At 41.3% G+C, this 23,308-nt stretch overlaps 3 protein-coding genes across 3 annotated transcripts; all 3 read left to right on the top strand.

Annotated features, from left to right (window-relative positions):
- The first annotated feature begins 91 nt into the window (after window positions 1-91).
- Window positions 92-4,445, top strand: trmt2b (tRNA methyltransferase 2B). The gene is made up of 2 exons (XM_029449479.1): window positions 92-983; window positions 2,884-4,445. Exons 1-2 carry the CDS (start codon window positions 120-122, stop codon window positions 3,505-3,507), a joined length of 1,488 nt encoding a protein of 495 aa, XP_029305339.1. The 5' UTR covers window positions 92-119; the 3' UTR covers window positions 3,508-4,445.
- A 719-nt stretch (window positions 4,446-5,164) lies between these two features.
- On the top strand, window positions 5,165-11,650 carry scdb (stearoyl-CoA desaturase b). The gene is made up of 6 exons (XM_029449481.1): window positions 5,165-5,385; window positions 6,428-6,684; window positions 7,543-7,673; window positions 8,425-8,630; window positions 9,764-9,996; window positions 11,364-11,650. Exons 2-6 carry the CDS (start codon window positions 6,450-6,452, stop codon window positions 11,561-11,563), a joined length of 1,005 nt encoding a protein of 334 aa, XP_029305341.1. The 5' UTR covers window positions 5,165-5,385; window positions 6,428-6,449; the 3' UTR covers window positions 11,564-11,650.
- A 362-nt stretch (window positions 11,651-12,012) lies between these two features.
- Window positions 12,013-21,491, top strand: wnt8b (wingless-type MMTV integration site family, member 8b). The gene is made up of 7 exons (XM_029450231.1): window positions 12,013-13,789; window positions 15,958-16,074; window positions 16,877-16,910; window positions 17,922-18,060; window positions 18,620-18,745; window positions 18,839-18,981; window positions 20,165-21,491. The coding sequence occupies exons 1-7, from the start codon at window positions 13,698-13,700 to the stop codon at window positions 20,732-20,734; spliced, it is 1,221 nt and encodes a 406-aa protein (XP_029306091.1). The 5' UTR covers window positions 12,013-13,697; the 3' UTR covers window positions 20,735-21,491.
- The last annotated feature ends 1,817 nt before the right edge of the window (window positions 21,492-23,308 follow it).

Here is a 23,308-nt window from a genome sequence, read left to right as displayed (position 1 = left end):
CTAATATTTAAAGTCAGAGTGCTTTTCATTTTTATATATTTAGCTGCACTGGTCGTCTCCGTGACTACCTGACAGCCGCTGCGCCCTCCACCATAATAGTTCCTTCTTTGAAAGTCAAAATGGCATTGGCAGCTGCACGCAGCAGGTCAGTCATATTTGTCCAACGCAAGATTATGTATACTTCGAAGCAAGCTTGTCTGTTGTTTTCAACTAATGACACAATCCTAGCTGACCAGAGAAAACTACCATCACAGACACAGTGGAGAAAAAGTCACAACAAACCCCCCACGACTGCTCTGTCCTGGGAGGAAAGGCTAGCTGATGTGGTCACCCCTCTTTGGAGGCTGAGTTATGATGAGCAACTTGAGCTCAAGCAAAAGCATCAGGAAGGGATACTGTCCCAGCTCTCCACTCATATTTCAGGTGACTTACAATCGCAGGCCTCATCACCGGCCACTAGTAAACTCAACTTCCCTGTCTTGCCTATTCTGCCATCGCCAGTTAGGGATGGCTACCGCAACAAGTCTACATTTTCTGTTAACAGAGGAGTGGATGGAAATCCAAAGACAGTTGGATATTACGTGGGCACAGGCAGGAAGAGAAACATTGTCTCTGTCAACGGAGACCACCTGCTCAACATACCGGAGAAGCACAAACTGGTAGCCAGATGTTATCAGGACTTCATCCGCCTCTCTTCCCTGGAGCCCTGCCTGCTGTTCAACACTGGGGGGCACTGGAGAGAGGTCACAGTGAGGACCAACACAAAGGGCCACACCATGGCTATAGTGTACTTTCATCCACAGACGCTCACCCCAGAAGAGGTGGCAGTCTATAAGGCTGACCTGGTGGAGTACTTCATGGGGGGTCCTGGATCAGTCTGCCAACTGGACTCCCTGTTTTTCCAGGAGAGTACTATGACTCGCTGCACTCATGAGGAATCCCCGTACCAGCTCCTGCATGGCCAGCCACACATATATGAAGAGGTAATACATCAGGACAAAATTACAGAGAGTCTTTAAGGGACTTCACATAGTTTACAGCAAACATTGTAACATGCCAGCATTGCAACTTCATAATCGTGCATCCAACTGCAGCAGACAACAAAGTACTTATTTTGGTGGTACATCTTTGTCTTAATACAAAACTTTTCCTAACTACAATCATTTTAAACATGCTAATTTTACTGTAATAACATGTTTTTTAGATGGCGATACATTTATTATGTTGCTAATTTAATAGTTGCATTAAATGAAATAGACATTAGAAGAAAATGTTTACCAATTATCAGCAATAACAATAATACTCGACCAGAGTACTCCAGTGATTCAAGATTAGACTTCCATAAAGTTGGGGAACTTGCAAAAGACAGATACATTTCTACATTTTCTTTAAGTCAAAATTGATGTACAACAGACCAGGATATCCTGAATTGGGTCAAAATCCAGGAACACTGGATCCTACAGGTCTCATAATGCCACGTGATAGCATCTTGCATTAGACCAGGGGTCGGGAACCTATGGCTCTTTCGATGACGCGATATGGCTCGCAGACAATTTTGAGCAGACATTTTTTAAACATGATTAGCAAGTAATAAATAATTATACTGTGCCATTTTAAATTAAAACATTTAGCAGCAGATTTATTTTTAGTTCTCCCCTCTCTCTGACTGCACAGCGCACACACTTACACGTGTGTGCGTGGGTGTGGGTGTGTGTGTGTGTGTGTGTGTAGGGGGCGGAGCCCTGCCCTTTGCGAACAGCAGAGGAGAAACCGCACAAAGCAAGCAGTAGACCGGGGGTGTCAAACTCAATCACAGAGAGGGTCAACATTAAAAACTGAGACTGCATCAGAGTCTCCCACATGCGCAGCTTGGCATCATACATGTCCGTGATCACACGGCCCTGAAGCTGCAGGTTTAACAGTGAGATGCTTCGTTATGTCGTACAAAAAGGTCAGCTCACATCGTCCCAGAGATCTGTGGTGTGTTTCCCTTTGCTTTCCAAAAACTTTCCTTTCATTCACACATTTAGATACTTCCTCAAATGTCTTTTCCCGTGGTTGTTCCATGTATTGATTTAATTACCAAAGCAGGCGGGCCAGTTATGACAGACATGATATTTTCTCGCGGGCCGGATATAATAATAACAATAATAATAATAATAATAATAATAATAATAATAATAATAATAATAATAATAAATTGTATTTGTAAAGCGCCTTTCAAAGTTAAAAGCAATCTCAAGGCGCTAAAATGCAGGACAACAACAAAAACAACACCAACAACAACATACATAAGAGATTAAATAGGTCATAATTGCCTTGAGTTTGACACCCGTGCAGTAAACACTGACACGTGCACATAAATGAGATAAATAACGTAAGCATTTAGTTTATTTAATAAAAGAGCACCTGTTCAATGCAACATTGATACCCAATATGCTATTAATACTCGGAGACGTGTTATTCTTAAAAAATGCACGCATAAAACTATTTTTAATGTCATTATGGACCGACCCGGGACAGACCCAGGCGGGACACAAGAGGGAGCTCTGCGAGTAAAGAATGCGTGCGGGCCCACGCGCACAGAGGATAGCACAATGAACTAACAGGGAAACTCAAGGCAATTATGACCTATTTAACAGGCTATACGTTCAAATGTATTAAATATATGGCTCTCAAGGAAATATTTTGCTTTTATGGCTCTCCTACCCAAAAAGGTTCCCGACCCCTGCATTAGACCCTCCTAACCTGTTGAATGCTCATGTCTTTCAAACTCCCTAAAATAACTAATTTGTGATGATAATAAACAGAGGAGAACGATCAGCACAAAATCCATGTATGTCTTCTTTATGTTTAATTTGTATTTGCTTTGTTGTTTCACAGGTGCTGGGCTTCAAATTTCGCATCTCTGCCGAAGCCTTTTTCCAGGTGAACCAGGCAGCTGCTGAGGTGCTGTATAGCACAGTGAGAGACCTGTGTGTCCCAAACCTTGAGGAAGGTGAAGGAAGAACAAAAGTTGGTGGTACTCTCCTAGATGTGTGCTGTGGGACAGGTGCCATCGGCATTACTATATCTCCCAGAGTGGACAGAATTATCGGTATAGAGCTCATACAACAGGCAGTGGAAGATGCTAGACACAACGTAGCTCTCAATAATGTACTGAACTGTGAGTTTATCCCTGGGAAGGCGGAGGTGGTGCTTCCTGGCCTTATGTCTCAATTGAGTTTGGCATGTGGAGGACCTGTAGCAGCTGTGGTAAACCCTTCTCGAGCTGGCCTCCACCACAAAGTGGTCCGAGCTCTACGAAACCAACCTGCTATCCGCAGGCTGGTCTATGTTTCCTGTAAACCGGCTGGGGAGGCTATGAGGAACTTCAGGGAGCTTTGTTGTGAACCTGACTCGCAGAAGAAACTCACAGGACAAGCATTTTCTCCAACTCTGGCTGTGCCTGTGGATATGTTCCCACATACTCCTCATTGTGAAGTGGTGCTACTTTTTGAAAGGTAGCAGATGCTTTATGTTCAGAGGTGGGCTTTAACACTTCAACAACATCCGTTGCTTAAAAACGCTGATGGGGCATTGAATAATGATGCACTGTATGCTAAATGATAATGGATTATCTCGCACCCATGGTTCACCCACACAGGTGTTTTCAGTTATTTTCTTGGTAAACCTCCTTTCAGGTCTTTGTTATAGGACTGCAACCTATGGTTACTTTGATAATAAATAAATTGGATCATTTTCCTTTTGATGAATCTTGGTGCATAACATATCTGAAAAAAAGAGTCCAATGCATTGCTTTCAAGTTGTTGGTTTTGCCCAATCAACAGTCCAAAACTCATAGTATATTCAATATACAATGATATAGAACAGAGAAAAATGGCAAATCCTCACATTTGAGAAGTCTTTGCCAGCAAATGTTGCTGCTGATTTTTGCATATCAACTAACTGGCACTACTGTGTGAGCATGTGCAGATTTTGCTGTTCATTTAGACAATGTACACCTTTATTCATTTTATTAGTTCATGTCTTACTGCTCTGACAGATGTTGCTTTACTACAGCTAAGTGGAAGGTGACCGTAGAGTTGAGTCAATGCATCTATTACACACTGTTTAACAATTATAAGCTTCACAAACCTAACATTTGCTGCAGGGCTATCACTTTGGATTTCATTATATCGTGTTAGATGTTCATATTATTGTCTCAACCTCCTGTCTTAGTGATTCTCTTCGTCTGCCCTGCAGTAGCTGTATATGTGCTGCAGATGGTGCCATTACAACTTCTTAGTAGCCATCCTTCCTGGAGACATCCCATTCATTCCAGTTTACTAAAGGTCAATAATATAATGAGTGTACAGTATGATTGGACTGAGTTTTTTTCCCTTAGAGGTTATCACAGTTGAGATAATACATTGCGACAAGGTGTTCTTGGCTTGTAGATAGGATGGTGTTTGAACTTTTGAGGGAAGTCATGGGATGATGATGCTCATGAAGGGTTAGCAGAAACACTGGGAATTAAACCTTTGTACCCTCACAACCCTGACTGGGTGCTAGGGTATAATATAAAAATATATATAAATATATATATATATATATATATATATATATATATATATATATATATGTATATGTATATGTATATACATATACATATACATATATATATATATATATATATATATATATATATATATATATTTAATATCACTGTATCGAGAAAGGGAATTCCCGTACACTGTTGTTCACTTAAAATTACATTTATTTGAGACACGTTTTACTATTCCTTAGACCTTCATCGGGTGAGTGGTGAGGGAATCCCCTCTTCTCTAACCTTTGGACGTATTCTCCCAGGCCAAAGTTCACAACCATTTCACTGCATGTCTGCACAGCTTGGGAAGGAGGGAAATGCCAGTGGTGCGAAGGGCAGTCATATGAATGCAAATATAAGGATGGCCACATAGACTGTATGATGTCAATGCTGTATGACATCATCGTGGCAAATAAGTTGACCCGTGTCAACATCTTGCAAAGTTTCATCAGCAAAAGAGTCATATTAAGATCGAGAGGTTGATTTGAAAGATTGGGTAATTGGCTGGATTGCAGATTTGATAAGAATTTCTGAGGATGGTAAAAAACGGAGGGTGTTTAACATAAGCAAACAGCCAATAGGATATCCAGAGGCTGTGGCATCAATTTCCTCATCGAGCAATTGCTTTAAAACGGCCTCAGAATATGCAATAAGAGTACATCAGTATCCGGGGACCAACGCACCAGCAGGCTACGCACTTTAGCCGTCTCATCTTTACCATCCATCTGACGGGCACCCGGATTCCCAGCTGCTTTTGGTGCCTGCATCTGTAGTGCAAAGCGGCCGGAGAGCACACGGTGAGTAAACTCAACCTTAGCACCCATTTGTGTCAAAAATAATTTGAATGGACATTTTTGAAGAGACGCCCGAGTGTCATATGCAAAATGTTAGTGGTATTTGACTATTGGTGTCGCAGCTGCATATGTCCACCGGCATAATTTACGAGTCTTACTGACACATGCTGCTGTAAGCTCTGCCGACACAGCGTACCATCACTGCTGCATCAGAGGCTGTACCACGTCTTACATTCATGTAAGAACTTTAATTCATTTGTTAAAACTTAAAAATGACCTGATGTAACGCCCATTTGTATATATAGCTAACGTTAACGGTCTAACTTTGTCCACCGTACGGCTAGCCCTGCTAGCTTAGCCACCATAAAAGTTTAACGTCCAGTTGCCTACAGGAAGTGGTAATATTGTAGCGTGCTATTAATGTGGCATTAACTCAAGTTATAACTTTTACACAGTAGGCTACATGTGAATGGCATCTTCCGGTACAACAGTTTTGTCCTACTTTTGTTCAGTGTTATATACCGCTGGACAGAGATGTTTGGAAGGGGAGTATCCCGTTTTCATGTGCCATATGCGAGTGCAAAGAAAAGCAGCAATATAGTAAAAGTGGCATATAATTTAGACTCAACTCGTGACCCTTATAAGAGAGGGGCACACAGCCGGCCAAAAGTAGTATCTAGTGAAACACGACTTCCACACGATATCATAATCATAACTGGGATGTGCCAGTCGGCATTTGGCGGTAGGAAGTGGTATAACTTGTAACAGTGTGCATGCACTAACGTTACATACCGTCTATACGAACCAGTGCAGCGGCACATAGACAAACCAACACACCAGAGTATGCCACTAGAGCAAGACTGGCACGCTTTCAGCCACTTTCCGATCTTGGCGCTGCTCTAGAGTGAAACCGCAGACTGCTGCATGTGCACAGCCAGCCGCCGTACCTTCCTCCCTGTGCTGCATCCCACTGTACGCATTTAACAGAGCAACATCTCTCTCTCTCTCTCTCTCTCTTTATTCCTGCTGCGCACTGTTGTTACAGAACCACTTCAGGAAAAAAAAAAATGACCGAAACGGAAACCAGGAATCATCACGCTGACAAGCAACAGATTGGAGGAGCCATGGCCGAAACATCGTCGGTGGAAGATGTTTTTGACGATACCTATACAGAGAAAGAAGGTCCGAAACCGCCGAGGATGCTGGTGTGGAGAAATATCATGCTGATGACCCTCCTTCATTTGGGTGCGCTTTATGGACTGACTCTCGTGCCCTCCGCATCGGTTTTAACTCTTGCGTGGAGTAAGTATATACTATACTGTAAAGCAGGCTTAGCTGCGCAGCATTTTGTTGTTTTTCCTTTTCTCCCTGTAGGCCACAGTCAGAGAACAGAATGTGCTGATGTTGTGTGATCATTGCTAACTACAATACATACAGCCTGGGGGGGTCATTGCCTATGGGAATAATGGAGAATGAGTCACTCTGGCCTTGTAATTTCAATTCTACAAATCCATCCAAATTTATTTTAATTGTGCCTCTTTAAGAGCTCCAGCCTGTGGCTGATTGTAAACAATTTGGGATTGTTAGAATGTGTCGCATTTCCCAAATTAGAAGTATTTGAATTTCAGTGATAATAGACAAACTGTTAGCTGAATAATTACAATTTATGCTCTATATATATTTACATGTAGACTATTGAGGCATGACTCAAATTCGTGAACAGTCTCAACTTTGTTTCCACACTGCTACTGCATAATTTCCCCCTCTCTTTGCAATGCTGAGCTGCATATTATTTCACCGGGGAAGACAAAGCACAATCACCATTCCCATAGACATCCCATTGTGAGCAGTGTGGCACCACAACAGAATGCTCTTTGCCAGTTAGAAGCCCCCGGGTCTCAAATCCTGGGTAGTCTTGTCTGGGCTTCACATAGAAACACATTCAGCAGTTTTAGAACAACAAAAGTGTGAGGGCAGACCTGCATGCTCCCACTGTCCCATCTCTCCATATACATGATTTTTCTCTGAACAAAGAGGCCAGGGTGTAATGGAAAGAACTTGGTGTCCCAGTGACTCTGCTCTCATGGGCGTAAAATTAATCTCAGTGTGGTGATGACAGATTCCCCTGAAATATCTGTCCTTTCCACCTCTTTCTTCCAGCTGCGGTGTGCTATCTCATCAGTGCTCTCGGTGTGACTGCCGGTGCACACAGATTATGGAGCCACAGATCCTATAAGGCTTCTTTTCCTCTGCGAGTCTTCCTCGCTCTCGGCAACTCCATGGCCTTTCAGGTAAAAACGGGAATAAATGTAAATAAGTTAAGCCTTTAATCATCCCCACAGGGGGAATTAGATTGTTGCAGCTGCACAACATCTGTCTGTGTTAAATGTATTTTCTTATTTATTTCTTGGCAGGTGCTACTTTAAGTCACCCTCCACTCCAAAAAAGGGTTTTGCTTTTCTGTGACTAAAACAATGTTTTCACATTCATCTGCTGAAGGGGGGGGAAAGTTTCCCTGTGGTCACTTTTTGTCTTTTTTAAATCTGAGTTTAACACATTGATGTACGAACAGGATTTTGTGACATCACAACTAGTTTGTAAGCCAATCGGGATCCCATATGCAACTTACACACAAGTCCGATGTGGAAAGTTGAAGCTCTCTAATGAGGGAGAAGGAGTCGATATCATTTTAACAACATTCAATCGGGCAATTGGAGAAAAAAACATATAAACCCAAAGTATGGCTCAAATGAAGTATTTTTAAGTGTCACAAAACATTCTTGGAGGGGATCCTAAAGCTATCTTAATACTTAATATTCATCACATTTACTTGTTCTTGCATTTGACTGTAAGCATAAAGTGGCAGATGTATGTTGTTCTTCAACTTGTTATTGATTTCAGTTTCAAATTATGCAATATGAGTGATGTACATTTATTGTTTTGTTATCGCTGACCTTAATCTGATGATCTGATACTCTCCCATGCATATCTATGCGTGCCTTGCGTAATCCTCTCTATCTCTGCCTGTCTCTTTGTGAGCAGAATGACATATACGAGTGGGCGAGGGACCATCGCGTCCACCACAAGTACTCTGAGACGGACGCAGACCCCCACAATGCCACTCGGGGGTTCTTCTTTGCCCATGTCGGTTGGCTGATGGTTCGCAAACATCCCGATGTCGTTGAAAAGGGCAAAAAACTGGAGCTGACTGACCTGAAGGCAGATAAAGTGGTTATGTTTCAGAGACGGTGAGCAAACATTACTCATAGTTGTTTTGTGGTTTACTGCTGTTCAAATGTGTCTCTCTGACAGGAGCTGAAAGATGCAGACTAAGCAGATCCTAGTCAGCCGTGATAAGAGTCCACTTGGAATCATAACTGTATTTTCGTTTCACAGTAATCTCCTCTGCAGCTATTTGTCATAAAATATTTATTTTTTTGTGGGAAATTAACTTTTCATCTGGATTATGAAGGGACATTCTTGAACTCATTTGCAAAAATAAAAACATTTCTTTCTTAAACATATCGGACACAATGCTGGTGCAAACCTGTCTGCAGAACTGCCGGCCCATTTTCATGTGCAAACCCCGTTTTAAATATTTCAACTAATTTGCAGTTGAGGTTATGGATATGAAACCACTTGGGGGGGGGGGGGGGGGGGGAGAGAAACTCAGTCATGGTACAATTATAAAAATGTCTAGACTGACGATCAGTCTAACACACACCATGGACGCTAACGCTAATGCCCATCTATCACCTTGTCCTTCGCACCTTCGCTTCCCAAAGGGATTTATGAATGGCACACTACTTCCTGCATAAGCACTGACTGTTGCCGCTGAAAATATCGCTAATGGAGAATAGATTTATGTAATTGTATTTCCAGTGTTTGTTTAGTGTCTTTTTATTGAAAAGGAATTTCCCCTCTGGCCCAAGATGTGCAGGATGTTGTAGTCTGGGTTATATTGACCATGATAACACTTGATATCAATGATCCACTGATAAGGGACCAAGGATCAAATCCCAGCAGTGTCTACTGTGAACATCTATGCTTCTGGCTACAGTCCCAGATTGTTTTACTTCTGCTCTCATGCAAAGGAGGTTAATCATCTTAGTATGTATATGTTCCAATGTAAGATTACTTTTGTTGAACTTATTGCACCCTGAGCAATCAAATGGCTTCTTTAAGCCATTTAAACAGCCATTTAAATGGCTTTTAAATTTGTTTAAGAATATTGTTGGATTATATAATGTAGTGTGTGTGTGTGTGACTTTTATTAGACAAAAGATTCAATGTCAGTTGATCTATAACTACTATTTACATTATTAATTATTGCAGAGTGAGAATGGATCTGTTTGAGATGCAGTTTGTTCGTGTATTTCAGGCACTACAAGATGTCCGTGGTGATCCTTTGCTTCTTCGTGCCCATGTTGGTGCCCTGGTACTTCTGGGGTGAATCCTTGGGCGTGGCGTACTTCGTCCCTGGACTCCTGAGATACGCTGTGATGCTCAATGCCACCTGGCTGGTCAACAGCGCTGCGCACATATGGGGCAACAGGCCTTATGACAAAAGCATTAACCCAAGGGAAAACCCACTTGTTGCTTTCAGTGCCATAGGTAAGGAAACAGCATGTTCATCATTCACGATTATTTGTCCTGCATTAATGTGCCGATGCGTTCATCGGTATTCTATGTCATGTAATGCCTTTATGTGCCTGAGGGATGTTTGAATGATCTTTTCATCACTTGCTGAAAGCATGTCTTGTAAAGTCAACCGCAGTGGGAGCTGTCTGAAAGCTGATTCAGTCTGGTATCTGTAGTTGGAACAGTTTGCTAATCCAGTTGCTAATGTTTATCTTGTCCCGGCTGTGCCAGTTTCAGCTTTGAACTTTAGAAGTGGTCAGTTTTGGAGTTGTGTATTTAGTCATTCTTTAGCGTTGGACACTGGGGTTATTTTCAGCATCATTGTTTCCCACGAGTCAAGACTTTATTTGTGGTGGCTGACACCACGGGGGTGTGATGCTGCAAACAGCACTGAGCATTGTTAGCGGCAAAACGGCATTAATTAAATTCTCGAGCTAACTTGTGATTGCACAAAAATGAACATTTCTGGAAGACTTTTCTTCGCTTTAACCGCAATTTCCATCCAGTCTTAACAGAGCGAACACTGTCTGCCTCATTTTATCTGCCAAGTTTAAAAGCAAGATTGTTTGTTTGTTGCGCTGCCCCTGTCTCCAGCAACTTTGAAAACAAATGAAAATGTATTGGAAACAATTATGTTCCAATTATTTGTAAACATTTTTTAAATCATACCTATTATGTCATGCTAATTAGCTTTTCCATGTTACTCACTTGTTGTTAAGCACCCAGAGCAGCTGTAGTGACAACATTTCTTAGTAAATGTGGTAGGGCCTTGCTCTGAAAGCATTTTTAATGTTCATCAACCTCCAAACTAGTCTCCTGGACGGTTCACTACTTGGTACCAGAGGCTTGAATGACAGATGTCTTAATTTATCCAACAAGTTCTACAGATTTCAGCAATACCTGTGTGGGTCCACAGAATCTTAAGCTTGTTGATTGGATGTTTTCTACTGCAATGCCCTATGGGATTCATAGGTGTCATATCTCCGAAGGCTGTGGGCACACCTCGGCTGTTACCATGACAACCAACGGTGTCATACTGATTGCACAGACTAATTTAGAAAATCTGATTTCGGTAGCTTATAAAATTACATCATGTGAAAGTCAGTCAGCCTTTTAAGATTTTTTTTTTTTCCCAATTCACTTGCTCCACTTTGTATCAAATTACATTATCAGTCACATGCTTCCACTAGCTGCGTGTTTGTAGCACTGTGCCACATTCCTAGGATGATCCTCAAACGAGCAGAAGTTCACATTATGGTTGTTCTTTGAATTTCTTAATTCAAGTAATAAACTAGGTTGACATTCAGCAAAACACTTATGTCTTTCTTTTTGGTTTGCAGGAGAAGGCTTCCACAACTACCATCACACATTCCCCTTTGACTATGCCACAAGTGAGTTTGGCGTCAAGCTCAATCTCACCACTGCCTTTATAGACCTCATGTGCTTCATGGGTTTGGCCAAGGACCCCAAGAGGGTGTCGAAGGAAATTATCAACGCTCGCATCCAGCGAACGGGTGAAGGCAGCAACAAAAGTGGCTGAGTCACACTAGAAAGGAACTTTGCAACTGATACCGACATGTCGAACCAAGACCGGACGTAGCAACAGGTATAGCAGCATTTCAGTGGTGGTGGTGGTGGTGGTGGTGGTGGTGGGGGGGGGCGGCGGCGTGATTACATGCTTCTGATTATAAGTTAAACCTCCTGAGACTAATATTGGCTTTAAAGAGTTGTAGACCTTTCCATAAATTGCGTGGGCCTCTTTTAAGTTTTGAAGTGTCCTCACCAACTATTTGCCACAGCCAATGACTTGGCTACATGTGCAAGCACAGCTTTTTCACCGTAATATATATATATATATATATATATATATATATATATATATATATATATATATATATATATATATATATATATATATATATATATATATATATATATATATATATATATATATATATACTTTTTTTTTTTTTTTTTTTTCAAATTAAAGGCTAATTGGGATTTATGTCTCTTTTGGCAGCAGTAGGACAACCAAACAAGTTTGTGTGAGCGGTGTGTAGAAACAGTAATTACAGAATAATTTACTGTATATCTTATTTATTAATTGTCTTTGGCACTTTGAAAGCTTTATTGAAACCCTTAACGGAGAGGTTTCTCAACAGGTAATATTGAGGGCCTTTCACTCTAACTTCTGTCTGTACTGCTTTGTCTCATTCCAAAAGGAGTGGAGTTTCATCCTGATTATTGTTTGTCTATTTTAAGCTAAGATTATTTTCTTTATTTTTTAGTAAGATGTTAGTCTTACTTAACCATAAGCTACTGTGTTCAATGCCAACACTCTATTGAACTTTCCCTATTTATCATACCAGAGTAACTCGCATACAGTTCAGATGTGTTAAACTTTGGGATACTTTCACACCCACTGTCTCCAACTGTACAGGGTGGTTCTTTATTGAGGCTTAAGTTCTCTGGTTGAGTAGTGAAGCCGCCTCACACTCAGACTGAAACATAGAACCAGACTTCTCACTCTTAATATGATAATTATATGCATTTCTTTTGTATTCATTTGAAATGCACTGAGACAAGGTGTCCCCCTCCCTCAGATAAGGCCCATGAGGCTTGTGTAGGGGGTGCATTTACCTTTTGTGCTGTGTGATAATATTGAAGTGTGTCAGAACTCTTGCCCAAATGCCTTATGAGGGTTGCACACCTGATTTTAAAATAAATACATAATTAAAAGTGCAAGTTATGGAAATAAATTAGGGCTTAAATTTTCTGTCTAATCACTATTGTTTGATGTCTGTTTCTAAGGAACACTTCAGAAATAAAATTCCTTATTTATAATAAAAAAGAGGGACCATTCAACAAAACCTTTAAAAACATAATGGGTTACTATCATTAACTTTTGAGTAACCAGACAAACCCTTTGCTCTAAAACAAGATCCGAACTTGTTATATCATTGATAATGTTGTAATATGTCACACTTCCTCTTTTACAGAGCAACACTTTTTTACAGTGTTAACTTCTTGAAGTTTGAATGCCTTAAAAGAATGGCAAATTTTTTCAAAGAATGTTTTTGCCCACTGTATGTACCGTAAATAAACCAAATTTTCTACTTGTGACAAAATATGTTTTGCTGTTTTTTGTTGGAATTCTGTAATACTCTTTATTCGTATACTGAATAAAAAATATGATCATACCATTTCTCTTACACTTTTTTTTTTTTTTTTTTAAATCAGTGGCTTGTGATAAAAAAAATACAATAATAACACCACTGCTGATAATGAACTATTATTAAAGTTAGTGTATTAACTATACTGTAAAGAACTATTTTTAAAGCAACAAAGTGATTTGCAATGTGTGCCATAAATAAAAAGTCACTGTCAAAAAGTGGTGCTTAATTATTACATGTAAAATGTAGTTTCTCACATCTGAAACCTATTTTGAAAAAACTATGCACTGTGACATACAATAGTTTCATATTGAAATAATTTCACTTGTGAAATGCCCAAAAAGCACATGAGTTTAAATGTAAATTCATCACATGAAAAGTTAACCTCTGGATGTTAACTGGCAGTTGTGCTCTACTACACAACATGTAGAATCTGAAGGTTTTTATCTTTATCTAGTTCTTCCTGTTTTCGTGCATGTTGTGACGTCGTCTCCTGTCTACATGCCTATACTGATGGGGATCTTATCTCTGCTGTTCATGCTTGGCTCACTTGTTTCACGCAAATGTAACGTTGCTGTAAAATCGCTGCACTTGTGACATCACCATACATATTTAAAATGGTTGCAGATATTGTTTGAACATTCCTTGAGGACAGACATCTGTAGATACAGTGCTTAACGTTGTGCAGCTTTATGTGTCCTCTCCTCCAGGCTTAAAAGTTGACACAGCGGTGAGTGAGCAAATAATTTAAATTCCTTACTGGGGTTTCTAATAAAAAAAGGATTTTGGTGTTTGTTATCAACACCTCTTTTAACCATTTGAAGGATATGTGAACTTGCTCCCTCTGCTGGTGAATGACTATGGCAAATAAAATAAATATCTAACACCTCCATCTGCTCTGTGTAAAACCAGTACATGTGATTTGCTTGTTGCAATAGGTGGTTTTAGCGGAACGTCCTGCATTCTGCTACACAATGTACCAAATGTGTACATGTAAGTGGTCCCACCACTGCTGATCTCTGTTGCCACAGCAGTGACATCAGCCCTCTGTCTATTGGCTGCTGACTGTCAGGCCATCCTCTTCACAGCATGCAACACCTCGCTGTTAGTCACACTGCCAGAGCTCAGACACCGATGTGGACAGCCAGGCAGTTTCAGTTCTGCTCATGCAGACTTGTGCAACTCAGAGGGCTTGTTAAGTAACGTGTTGCTGCCTGCATATCAGGGATTCTGATGTCACATCTTAGTAAACTTAAAATGATTCAGATAAATTATGTAACGCACGCACATGTTTTGGATACGTTTTTAATTGGATGCACATTTCACTTTGCTCATGTAATTACATTCGTGCAAAAGCTAGATGCCGCTATTTTTCCCACCTTGCTCCTGGGAAATAATTAATCAAATACAGGCCGAACTGAGCACTTTTGGTGATGCTTCATGTAAAAGAATAATTTCTCTTGTATAAAAAAAAAAAGCTAAAACAACAGGATGGATCCAGCTGTTGTCTCAATTCACTTGTCATTCCTCTTTAAATCGTAATCCAAAAACATCCCTCAGAAATCCCCCCTCCCTTTCAAATCACTGTTTCTCTAATCCTAATTTGCACACAAGAAGATTGCTAAAGGGCTGCCTATGCCAAAGGAAAGGGTCCTAAGGGTCAGACGGGGTTATTGGGGAATAGCTCTCCATGCAGTGTTAGGTAGGGACCGTCTGGATTAGTGATGCAAATGTCCCATATCTGATCAATGGCTCGGCCTTCACTCTGTAACAATCCACCTTTTATTTTCTGTCGGAGGATCATCACAAAGACAAATTCTCACCTCAATAAATGGAAGTCACGATTGAAAATATTGCAGCAGGAAAACGGGAACAGGTAGGCGAGAGATGAAAACATCCCGAAGTTAATACGACAACAATACTCTCATTCCTGACGGAACATAACAATGAATCGCGGTTATTGATTCCTTATTATGACATCAGCGACTTTTTAAATCACGCATATGAAATGGAAAAATTAGAATATACGTGTGCAATTTTCTTATTTGCAGGTGTCTGGGGAAAAGTAGAAATGATATATCCCTGACTATTATAAGAATCAGTTACGCAGCCACTTGCCAACGATCCCTTTGTGGAAATAACTTATTACATGTCGCCAATTTTGTAAATAGAACGATGCAGTTTGACCCCATTTGAAATCCAATGGTCAGATGACACTTTTGAGTCTTTGTCGTCTTCCGTGTGAGTAATAGTCCCTTGTGGTTTAGGGTGATAAACATTGATCCAATCACACCTTTGTTAAACCATGAATTACTTCCTCACGAACAAACAATATTTGTAGAGCTACCAAACTAACAATTCGCCATCCAGAGGACTATCTTCCACTAATCCCTGACAATCAGCTGCGTGTTAGATGTTGTTAGAATTTTTTTCTCCGACCAGAAATTCAAGGGATCAGTGTTACACTTTTCCTATAGGATTAAACAGATCTTCCTTTGCTCTTGAATGGAGGCAGGGAACCTACCGTTGCCCGGCCCTGAAGGCCCAGGGTGCCCTTTTGATCATTTCAGTCTCTCCTTGGTGCAATACTTCTGATTGGCCGAGAGAGTAAGAAGGGGGAAAATCTTTAATTAAGCAGATAATCTCTTGTTGGGACGAGAGCAGCTCCATTTCAGAGCCCCCTCCTTGAATCTTTGGAAGCCCTGGTGAAGCTTCATGTGCTGGTAGCTCAGTTTCCTCTCCATCGTCAGACTGTGTGCAGGCTTTGGACGGGCTCAGAGTCACCGTCACCCCCCTCACCTGTCAGGATGTTCATGCATTTGGAGGTTTTCTATTACATTTTCATTCTCCTGGCTCACATGAGGTCATACGGTTGCTGGTAAGTTACATTTATTGTGGAATATTATTATGATTGTTATTTTTGCAGATTCATTTTGTGTAATTTCATTTCTCTAATATAGTATTATTCAAAAAGATGACCCATAACATCACTGAACTGAACAATTTGGCAATTGGAAATAAGGAAACGTTAAATTAGAGACTGGCTGGATTAGTTTTTTGCTAATTTCACCATTAGGGCCACCATTTTTGAATAAAGGTAATATAATATGTAACTAATGGCTTAATTGATGGGGAATAAATTAATTTCCTGATGCATTACAGATCACTTGTAAACCATTAGTAAGAACAATTTATGGGTTGCCAGGTTGTGAAAACTTATTTCCAGAAAAGGGCTGCCAACCAAAATCCATTTATTAACCTATTAACACTTAAAACCAAAGACTGGGTGAGTTAAATAATGTTATTAATGACTTATTAACATTTATAATGGCAGACTCAACAACAGACAAGCCCATGAGCATTTATAAATGGATTACCAACATTTACAACTGCATTAATTTTCAAGTAGAACGGAGGAACACCAACAAATGGGCTTTTCTTTACCACAACCTGGCAACCCCACATTTCCTGTCATCATGGGTAATAACGTAGTCATTGCCCTCAGTTCTTGCATTTTTAGAAACATTTGAACAATTTCCACAGTATTGTTCACTGAGGTTTGGATGCATACTGGTGTCACGGTTTAACATGTTACAAAGCGCACTAATGAGAGATGTTAGCAGAGGAATTTGTGAAGGACACTGAGCTTCCCTGAGTGAATAAGCTGTCTCCTTTTCCAGGTCAGTGAATAATTTCTTGATGACTGGACCCAAGGTAAGCCAACTTTCTTTTGATCTTTTCTCCGAGTCCTTTTCCCGAAAGAGAGAGGCAGAGAAAATATGGTTTCTGTGTTGTCCTTGTGATATCTGAATTCAAGTGTATGGACAAGCTCTTGTACCTGTATGTATACAACAATGTCACTAATGATATATCAGTGATATTCTTGGCCATTTGTCCCCCCCCCCCCCCCCCTTCCGTACACTTGACCTTATTCAGAGGCTCTGCGTATGTGCGGGTTGAATGTTTTAAGGGGCAAGGGCAGGCATTGCTGTAGTGGGTGGTCATCATTAGTGAGCCAGACCCCTGTGAAAGAGGTGGCACTCCATCTCAGCAAAGGCCACTTGAGACATATTAGTTATATTATCGTTCACACAGTGTGAGCAAGCTGAAGAGAGGCGGGCGAAAGCCAAGGACAGAGCGTACTAGTTTAAGAGAGCTCAACAATTCAGCGCATTCACTGGGGCCGATAGAGTTTAAAAAGTAGAATAATGTTTAAATCAGTTGTTTTTGTCAGGAAACTGACAACGAGCATAATCTACTTTAAGGACTTGTTGATATGTGTTATCCACTTTGAAATTCTTGAGAAGGAAAGTGGCAAGACACATTGAAGAGTAAAACATTGGACACCAGTAGGAAGAAATAATCCACATCACCTTTCCTAGTTTATTTTTACATATAACATTTGATTTTGTAACACCAGAAGTGCTCTCATGATGTGTTTGATCTATGACCATTCTGTGTTCTGTGCTTAGGCTTGTGTAGGTTATTCAACTTTGTCTCCCAAAATGTATATTTACGTACAACTAATGGGGTTGGATTTATGAGCAACCTCTCATATTTTAACATCAGGTGAGTCTTCCCTGAAGACACATTTGGTTATTACATCATGCCAGATGCTTCAGAACCATCTCTACTTCTTAAATCTTATTTTCATTATTGCAAGATAAGGGGGTGCCTGTGCGTTATTTTATAGGTTTAATATTTCCCCTGTCTCTGCTGCTTCAGGCATATCTGATCTACTCCAGCAGTGTGGCAGCAGGAGCTCAGAGTGGCATAGAAGAGTGCAAATACCAGTTTGCGTGGGACCGCTGGAACTGCCCCGAGAGAGCTCTGCAGCTGTCCACTCACAGCAGCCTGCGCAGCGGTAAGTCCAGAAGCTCCAGACACCACCAGCTCAAACATCCCTACACTGAGAGATTCTAAACGGGAAGCATTGCTAAAGGAATTTCAAAGATGTTTTGTAATTGCGTGCTTCTGTTTCAAGTTTCTGTGTTAGAGGGGAGGTTTTCTTCCCTTTGTGGAAATCATCACCCTTTGGGATCGTTACAGTTAGCACAGTGGGAAAAAAGGCAAAACAAATACACTGATCCATTTCCCAACATCCCCCCCAATCACTGCCTTTATTTGCAATTTATAAAGTTCACAAGACAAAGAGTCCAATGTGTTAGGCCATACAACATTTTAAAAACTGGGTACAGTTAGAAATGAAGACACCATTAAGACATTTCATGGTCCTGAACAGAATATTGGAAATTGGACTAATTAAGTCAAACATTTTCAAGCTGTTTTATACTTTTAAAGTATGACTAGATATGTAATATGATATTCGCGTAATTGCACTTACTGAGAAATGGCACTTACTAAGTACAATCCTGAGCGATCTGTGTGATGAGACAAATGAATGAGTCTCTCTCTGCTGACAGCAAATCGGGAGACAGCGTTCGTTCATGCCATCAGCTCCGCAGGAGTCATGTACACTTTAACCAGGAACTGCAGTCTCGGAGACTTCGACAACTGTGGCTGTGATGACACCAGGAACGGACAACGAGGTCAGAGAAGCAAACAACTGTGTTGCACAAATACCCACTTTTAAATCAAATAGCAGGGATACATTTAACTGAATTATTTGTTCATGCTCCTAGGCGGTCATGGTTGGCTCTGGGGCGGCTGCAGTGACAATGTTGGCTTCGGCGAGGCCATCTCCAAACAGTTTGTGGATGCGTTGGAGACTGGGCAGGATTCACGGGCAGCCATGAATCTCCACAATAACGAGGCCGGGCGCAAGGTACAGTCGATGCTCTTGATTCACTCCGTCTACTTGGCAATGAGAGATGAGCCCTTGGCGTAAGATGTAGCACTAGTATGTGATGTTGATGCCTTGATTTGCTATACAGTATTTAAACTGGGTGGCAGCTTGCTTAACATTTTGGGAATCCCTCTTGGCCCTCCAACTGATTGCACAGTGTAAAGCACCTTTTGAATAATTTTTTCCCTGCTCAGAATTACACTGCCACCCAAGCATCCCTTTCACGTCGCTATAAGTGAGGTGCCACTCGTCCCCAATAATAACAGTGTGTTCGGTGTACCAGAAGGGCCTATTTACCAGTGCTGAAAGCCCCTTATGACAAAACCTCAACTCGAGAATCACAGGATCACTGGTGCAAGCTTAATTAGAGATCCTGGGGAGCCAGACATTGCACAGCATTCTGTATTATGCTGCTTTTTAAAATAAGTGTTTAGTTTTATTCTTGCAATAAGGATCCCACATTTATGTTGGTCTTTGTTTGGCCCCGAGGGAGTCTGAGGGGACCACAGGCGTGCAGCTGAAGTGCTCTTTGTTTACGGTGCCTTTGCTCCCCCCTGTTGGGCCCTAGGATCCCCATGGCACCTGGAGCATCATTGTAACAGAAAAAAATGGGGATAGAAAGAGAGAAAAAACTCCTTTTTCATTTCTCCACTCAATGGGACTCTCCATTGGGTCTTCTAGAAAACATGTTGATAATGAACATGCTAAATAAATACTCCTATTTCTTCTGGGGGGACAATAGGACTCAATGTGAAACTTTGATTCAGCCTCACCTCAACAGAAAGTTCATCCCCTCCTCGCGAAAAGAAAACGTTTCCTTTCAACCGACAGCTGTTTTGTGTCAGGTAAAGTCAGGAAACACTGAGGACGACAAAGAGACTCGGCTATGGACCTTGAAGCTATCGTTTCTTTCTTTCAGTGTATTCATCCCATTTTTAGTTAACTGGCAAACCTTGAGAACACAATCAGTTAATTTGACAACACATCAATCAAGAGACAATGGACATTCTGTCTTTTACACACACACACACACACATACTTACACAGACATACATACATATAAGCGCATATGCACACTCACGACCACAGAATCAATGTCTTTGTTTTCACACAAAACTTTCTTCAACACACATTTTAATTAATTTTCTTTTTGTGTCTCCAGGCTGTGAAGGGGACCATGCAGAGGACATGTAAGTGCCACGGGGTGTCAGGAAGCTGCACCACCCAAACCTGCTGGCTGCAGCTGCCAGAGTTCAGGGAGGTGGGGAACTACTTGAAGGAGAAGTACCACAGGGCTCTGAAGGTGGATCTCCTCCGAGGAGCGGGGAACAGCGCGGCCAGCCGGGGGGCCATCGCCGAGACCTTTAACTCCATCTCTCGTAAGGAGCTGGTCCACCTCGAAGACTCCCCCGATTACTGCCTGGAAAACCGCACTCTGGGCTTGCCGGGCACAGAAGGCCGCGAGTGCCTCAAGAAGGGCAAGAACTTGAGCAAATGGGAGAAACGCAGCTGCAAAAGGCTATGTGGAGAGTGCGGGCTGGCTGTGGAGGAGCGTAAAGCTGAGATGGTGTCGAGCTGTAATTGTAAATTCCACTGGTGCTGCGCGGTGAAGTGTGAGCAGTGCAGGAAGACAGTGACCAAGTACTTTTGTGTAAAGAAAGGTGGTCAGAGGGGAAGGAATGAGAGTGCCGGTAGCCGCCGGAAGAACCTCAGACTGAGGAAGAAGCACTGAGCATCCTCATCACTTCTCCCCTGCTGTCATCGCATTTGTACCACTGCAGCTCCGGTCAACACCCAAACTCTTTGTCTGTTCAGATAGTGTGTGATTTGGACAAAGCTTAGCAAACATACAATTTCAGACCATCTTGTCTTTTTTTTTCTTTTAAAAGTTAAAGACAGTGGGATGTGCACAAAGCCACGTGATAGAGAAGTTTACAACTTTTTAGAATCTTTGGTATAAATGTATTTAAAATATATTTTTTATACTTTGTACAACATCTTGAAAAGTCACTGGGCATTTGAGGAGTATTTCTCTAACTTCAAAATTATCCACAACATGCTTTATTTATTTTCATGCATACACATACACCTTGGGGAAAAACTGAGCGGTGGATGATTTGACTGCTTGGCAACAATATAATTAGCTTTTAAAATCACACAAGAACCCTTCTGGTTGTATTCCCATGAATGACTAAGACTGTCAGCCGTATTCTTTGTATATTCCATCTATCACTGCCGAGCGTTGAATTTATTTAGAAACATTTTGACATTTCTTGGGGAAAAGTCTGCTCTCCCATCATCTGGCCCGCCCTGACCTTTGCTGCCCTCTTGATGTATTTAATTGTATATAAAATGAAGCACTTTGTACTGTACATTGTTAATTTATTGCACAGCATTTCCTAGTTTTGCTTTATTGATAGTTGCCTTTGTGGTTTGTTTTCTATTCAAATGTAATGAAAGAATAATAAATCCTTCGATCTTATATATCATTCAGCCTGAAGAAAGCGTTCATCCTTCTTTACTCTTTGTGATACCTGATGGTTTGCAGTAAACACAACCTTCCTCTTCACATTGTTCACAATGGGGTTAGGATACTCTGGGGCAAACCAACAAGAAAAGAAAACTTTCCAGCGTACTCTTCGTTCCATCACGCCTTTCTCAATTTCGCCTCGACAAATACCTCCCCGTCCTCTCCCTCATCATGGTAATCCTCAAAGAGCCCCCTAACTCCCAAGCGCTTGGAAGTTTCTTTACTGTTTAATACTAGTTTAATTAACTTTGTCCAGACAGAGTAGGGCCATGGGGGTGGAGGGCATGAGGCAAGTTGCCCTTAAAAATCACCCCGCCTCTAATTTTGTATGCTAATCTCCTTTTTCACGCCGCACCTCCTTAGGAGTGGGGGAAAGAAATGTTGGGAAAACTTTGGGTTGCCTGTGCAGGGCTTCCTGCGGCTGTTTTATTTCTGGGCCCACCTATTTGGATCCTTTCACTCCTCTAGGGCCTTCCTTTGCTCGATTTAACAATGAATGCAGAGCTAATCAGCTCTCTCGGAAATGCACCACTGTCGAGGAAGGTAATCCCTTCTTCTCTACTCTCAATGGGCTGTCGCCTTCTAAAGGACTTTGGGAAAAGGCTTTGCACAGATTCACACTGTTCTCTCAAAAGAAGTTAGTTCAAGTATTGTGCCCAAACAAGTGGGTTTTATAAACACATGCTTGCCAGGATACTCACCCCACCTGCGAGTAAGAAGTGCCAGGCCCAGGCAGACTAGCACATGGCAGCCGAAGCCGAAACCCTTCAGACAAGATGGGACATGAAAGAGGAGATTAGAGGGCCCATTGAGAAGGGGGCGTTCATTTCTGCACCTTCCTCCTTTTACTCAATAAAGTGTCAAGGAAACACCTTGTTGACATCTTATTTACCAAATAATGATCATAATCAAAACTCCTCCCTCCTCAGATGACCCCTGTGGGCTTGCTGGATTGCTTTGCCTGGCATGCAGCAAAACCTTCTCACCAACAAAAGAACCGGCATACCAAGCTTTTTCCCTGCGGCTCTGTGGAAGTTCTGCTGTGATAGGGAGTACAACAGGGACACATTCAAACGTTCATTCACAGGATCTTAAAGGTAATGCAGAATTATAATTAGGACATGGATTTTGCATTAAATTTAACAAAGCCACTTTAAACTCAGCGCACAGAATGCATTGATTCATTTCTGGACGTTTGCTGCGGTTAATTATATGAGTCATGCTGTCATGCACTGGCTCACTGTCAGTGGAAACCTGCCTATTTATACCCACATGTACACATATATCACACAAAGGAAAAACTGCTTATGCAGCACTCAAGTTTATGTGTGGGAATGCCACACAGAAAAACACGTTTGGCTGTTTTTAAGTTCAGCAGTTTGACACACCTCGGACACTTGTTCGCTTACTCAGTCAGGATCAGTTGTGCATCAGCAGCGGAGATGAAAGAGAGGGCATTGCTCTGGTGGGCAGTACATGAAGATAATACTGTGCTTAACCTGGAGACCTAGCGTCAGGTGCTGGGCTGCATGCTCAACTGAGAGAAGCAAAAGTATCTCAGCTTCAAAGAGAAAGAGTAAATGAATGCTTACGTTACACACAATCGCCACTTACCCTTTACCCTTCAGAACTATACTTTTGTATTTGTCTTCAATCATGGATTTGTTCATAATGGACTACTAAAAGTACTGCTATGAGATTCACTTAACCAACCAGAGGCACCAGTTTAAAGCAAAACGCTTAATAATCATCAGCATTTTCTCTTCTTTATTCCTT

This window comes from Cottoperca gobio, chromosome 15 (genome assembly GCF_900634415.1).
Source record: "Cottoperca gobio chromosome 15, fCotGob3.1, whole genome shotgun sequence".
Classification (NCBI taxonomy): domain Eukaryota; kingdom Metazoa; phylum Chordata; class Actinopteri; order Perciformes; family Bovichtidae; genus Cottoperca; species Cottoperca gobio.
The sequence above is the reverse complement of the archived record's forward strand: the minus strand, read 5'-3'. Positions and strand labels throughout refer to the sequence as shown.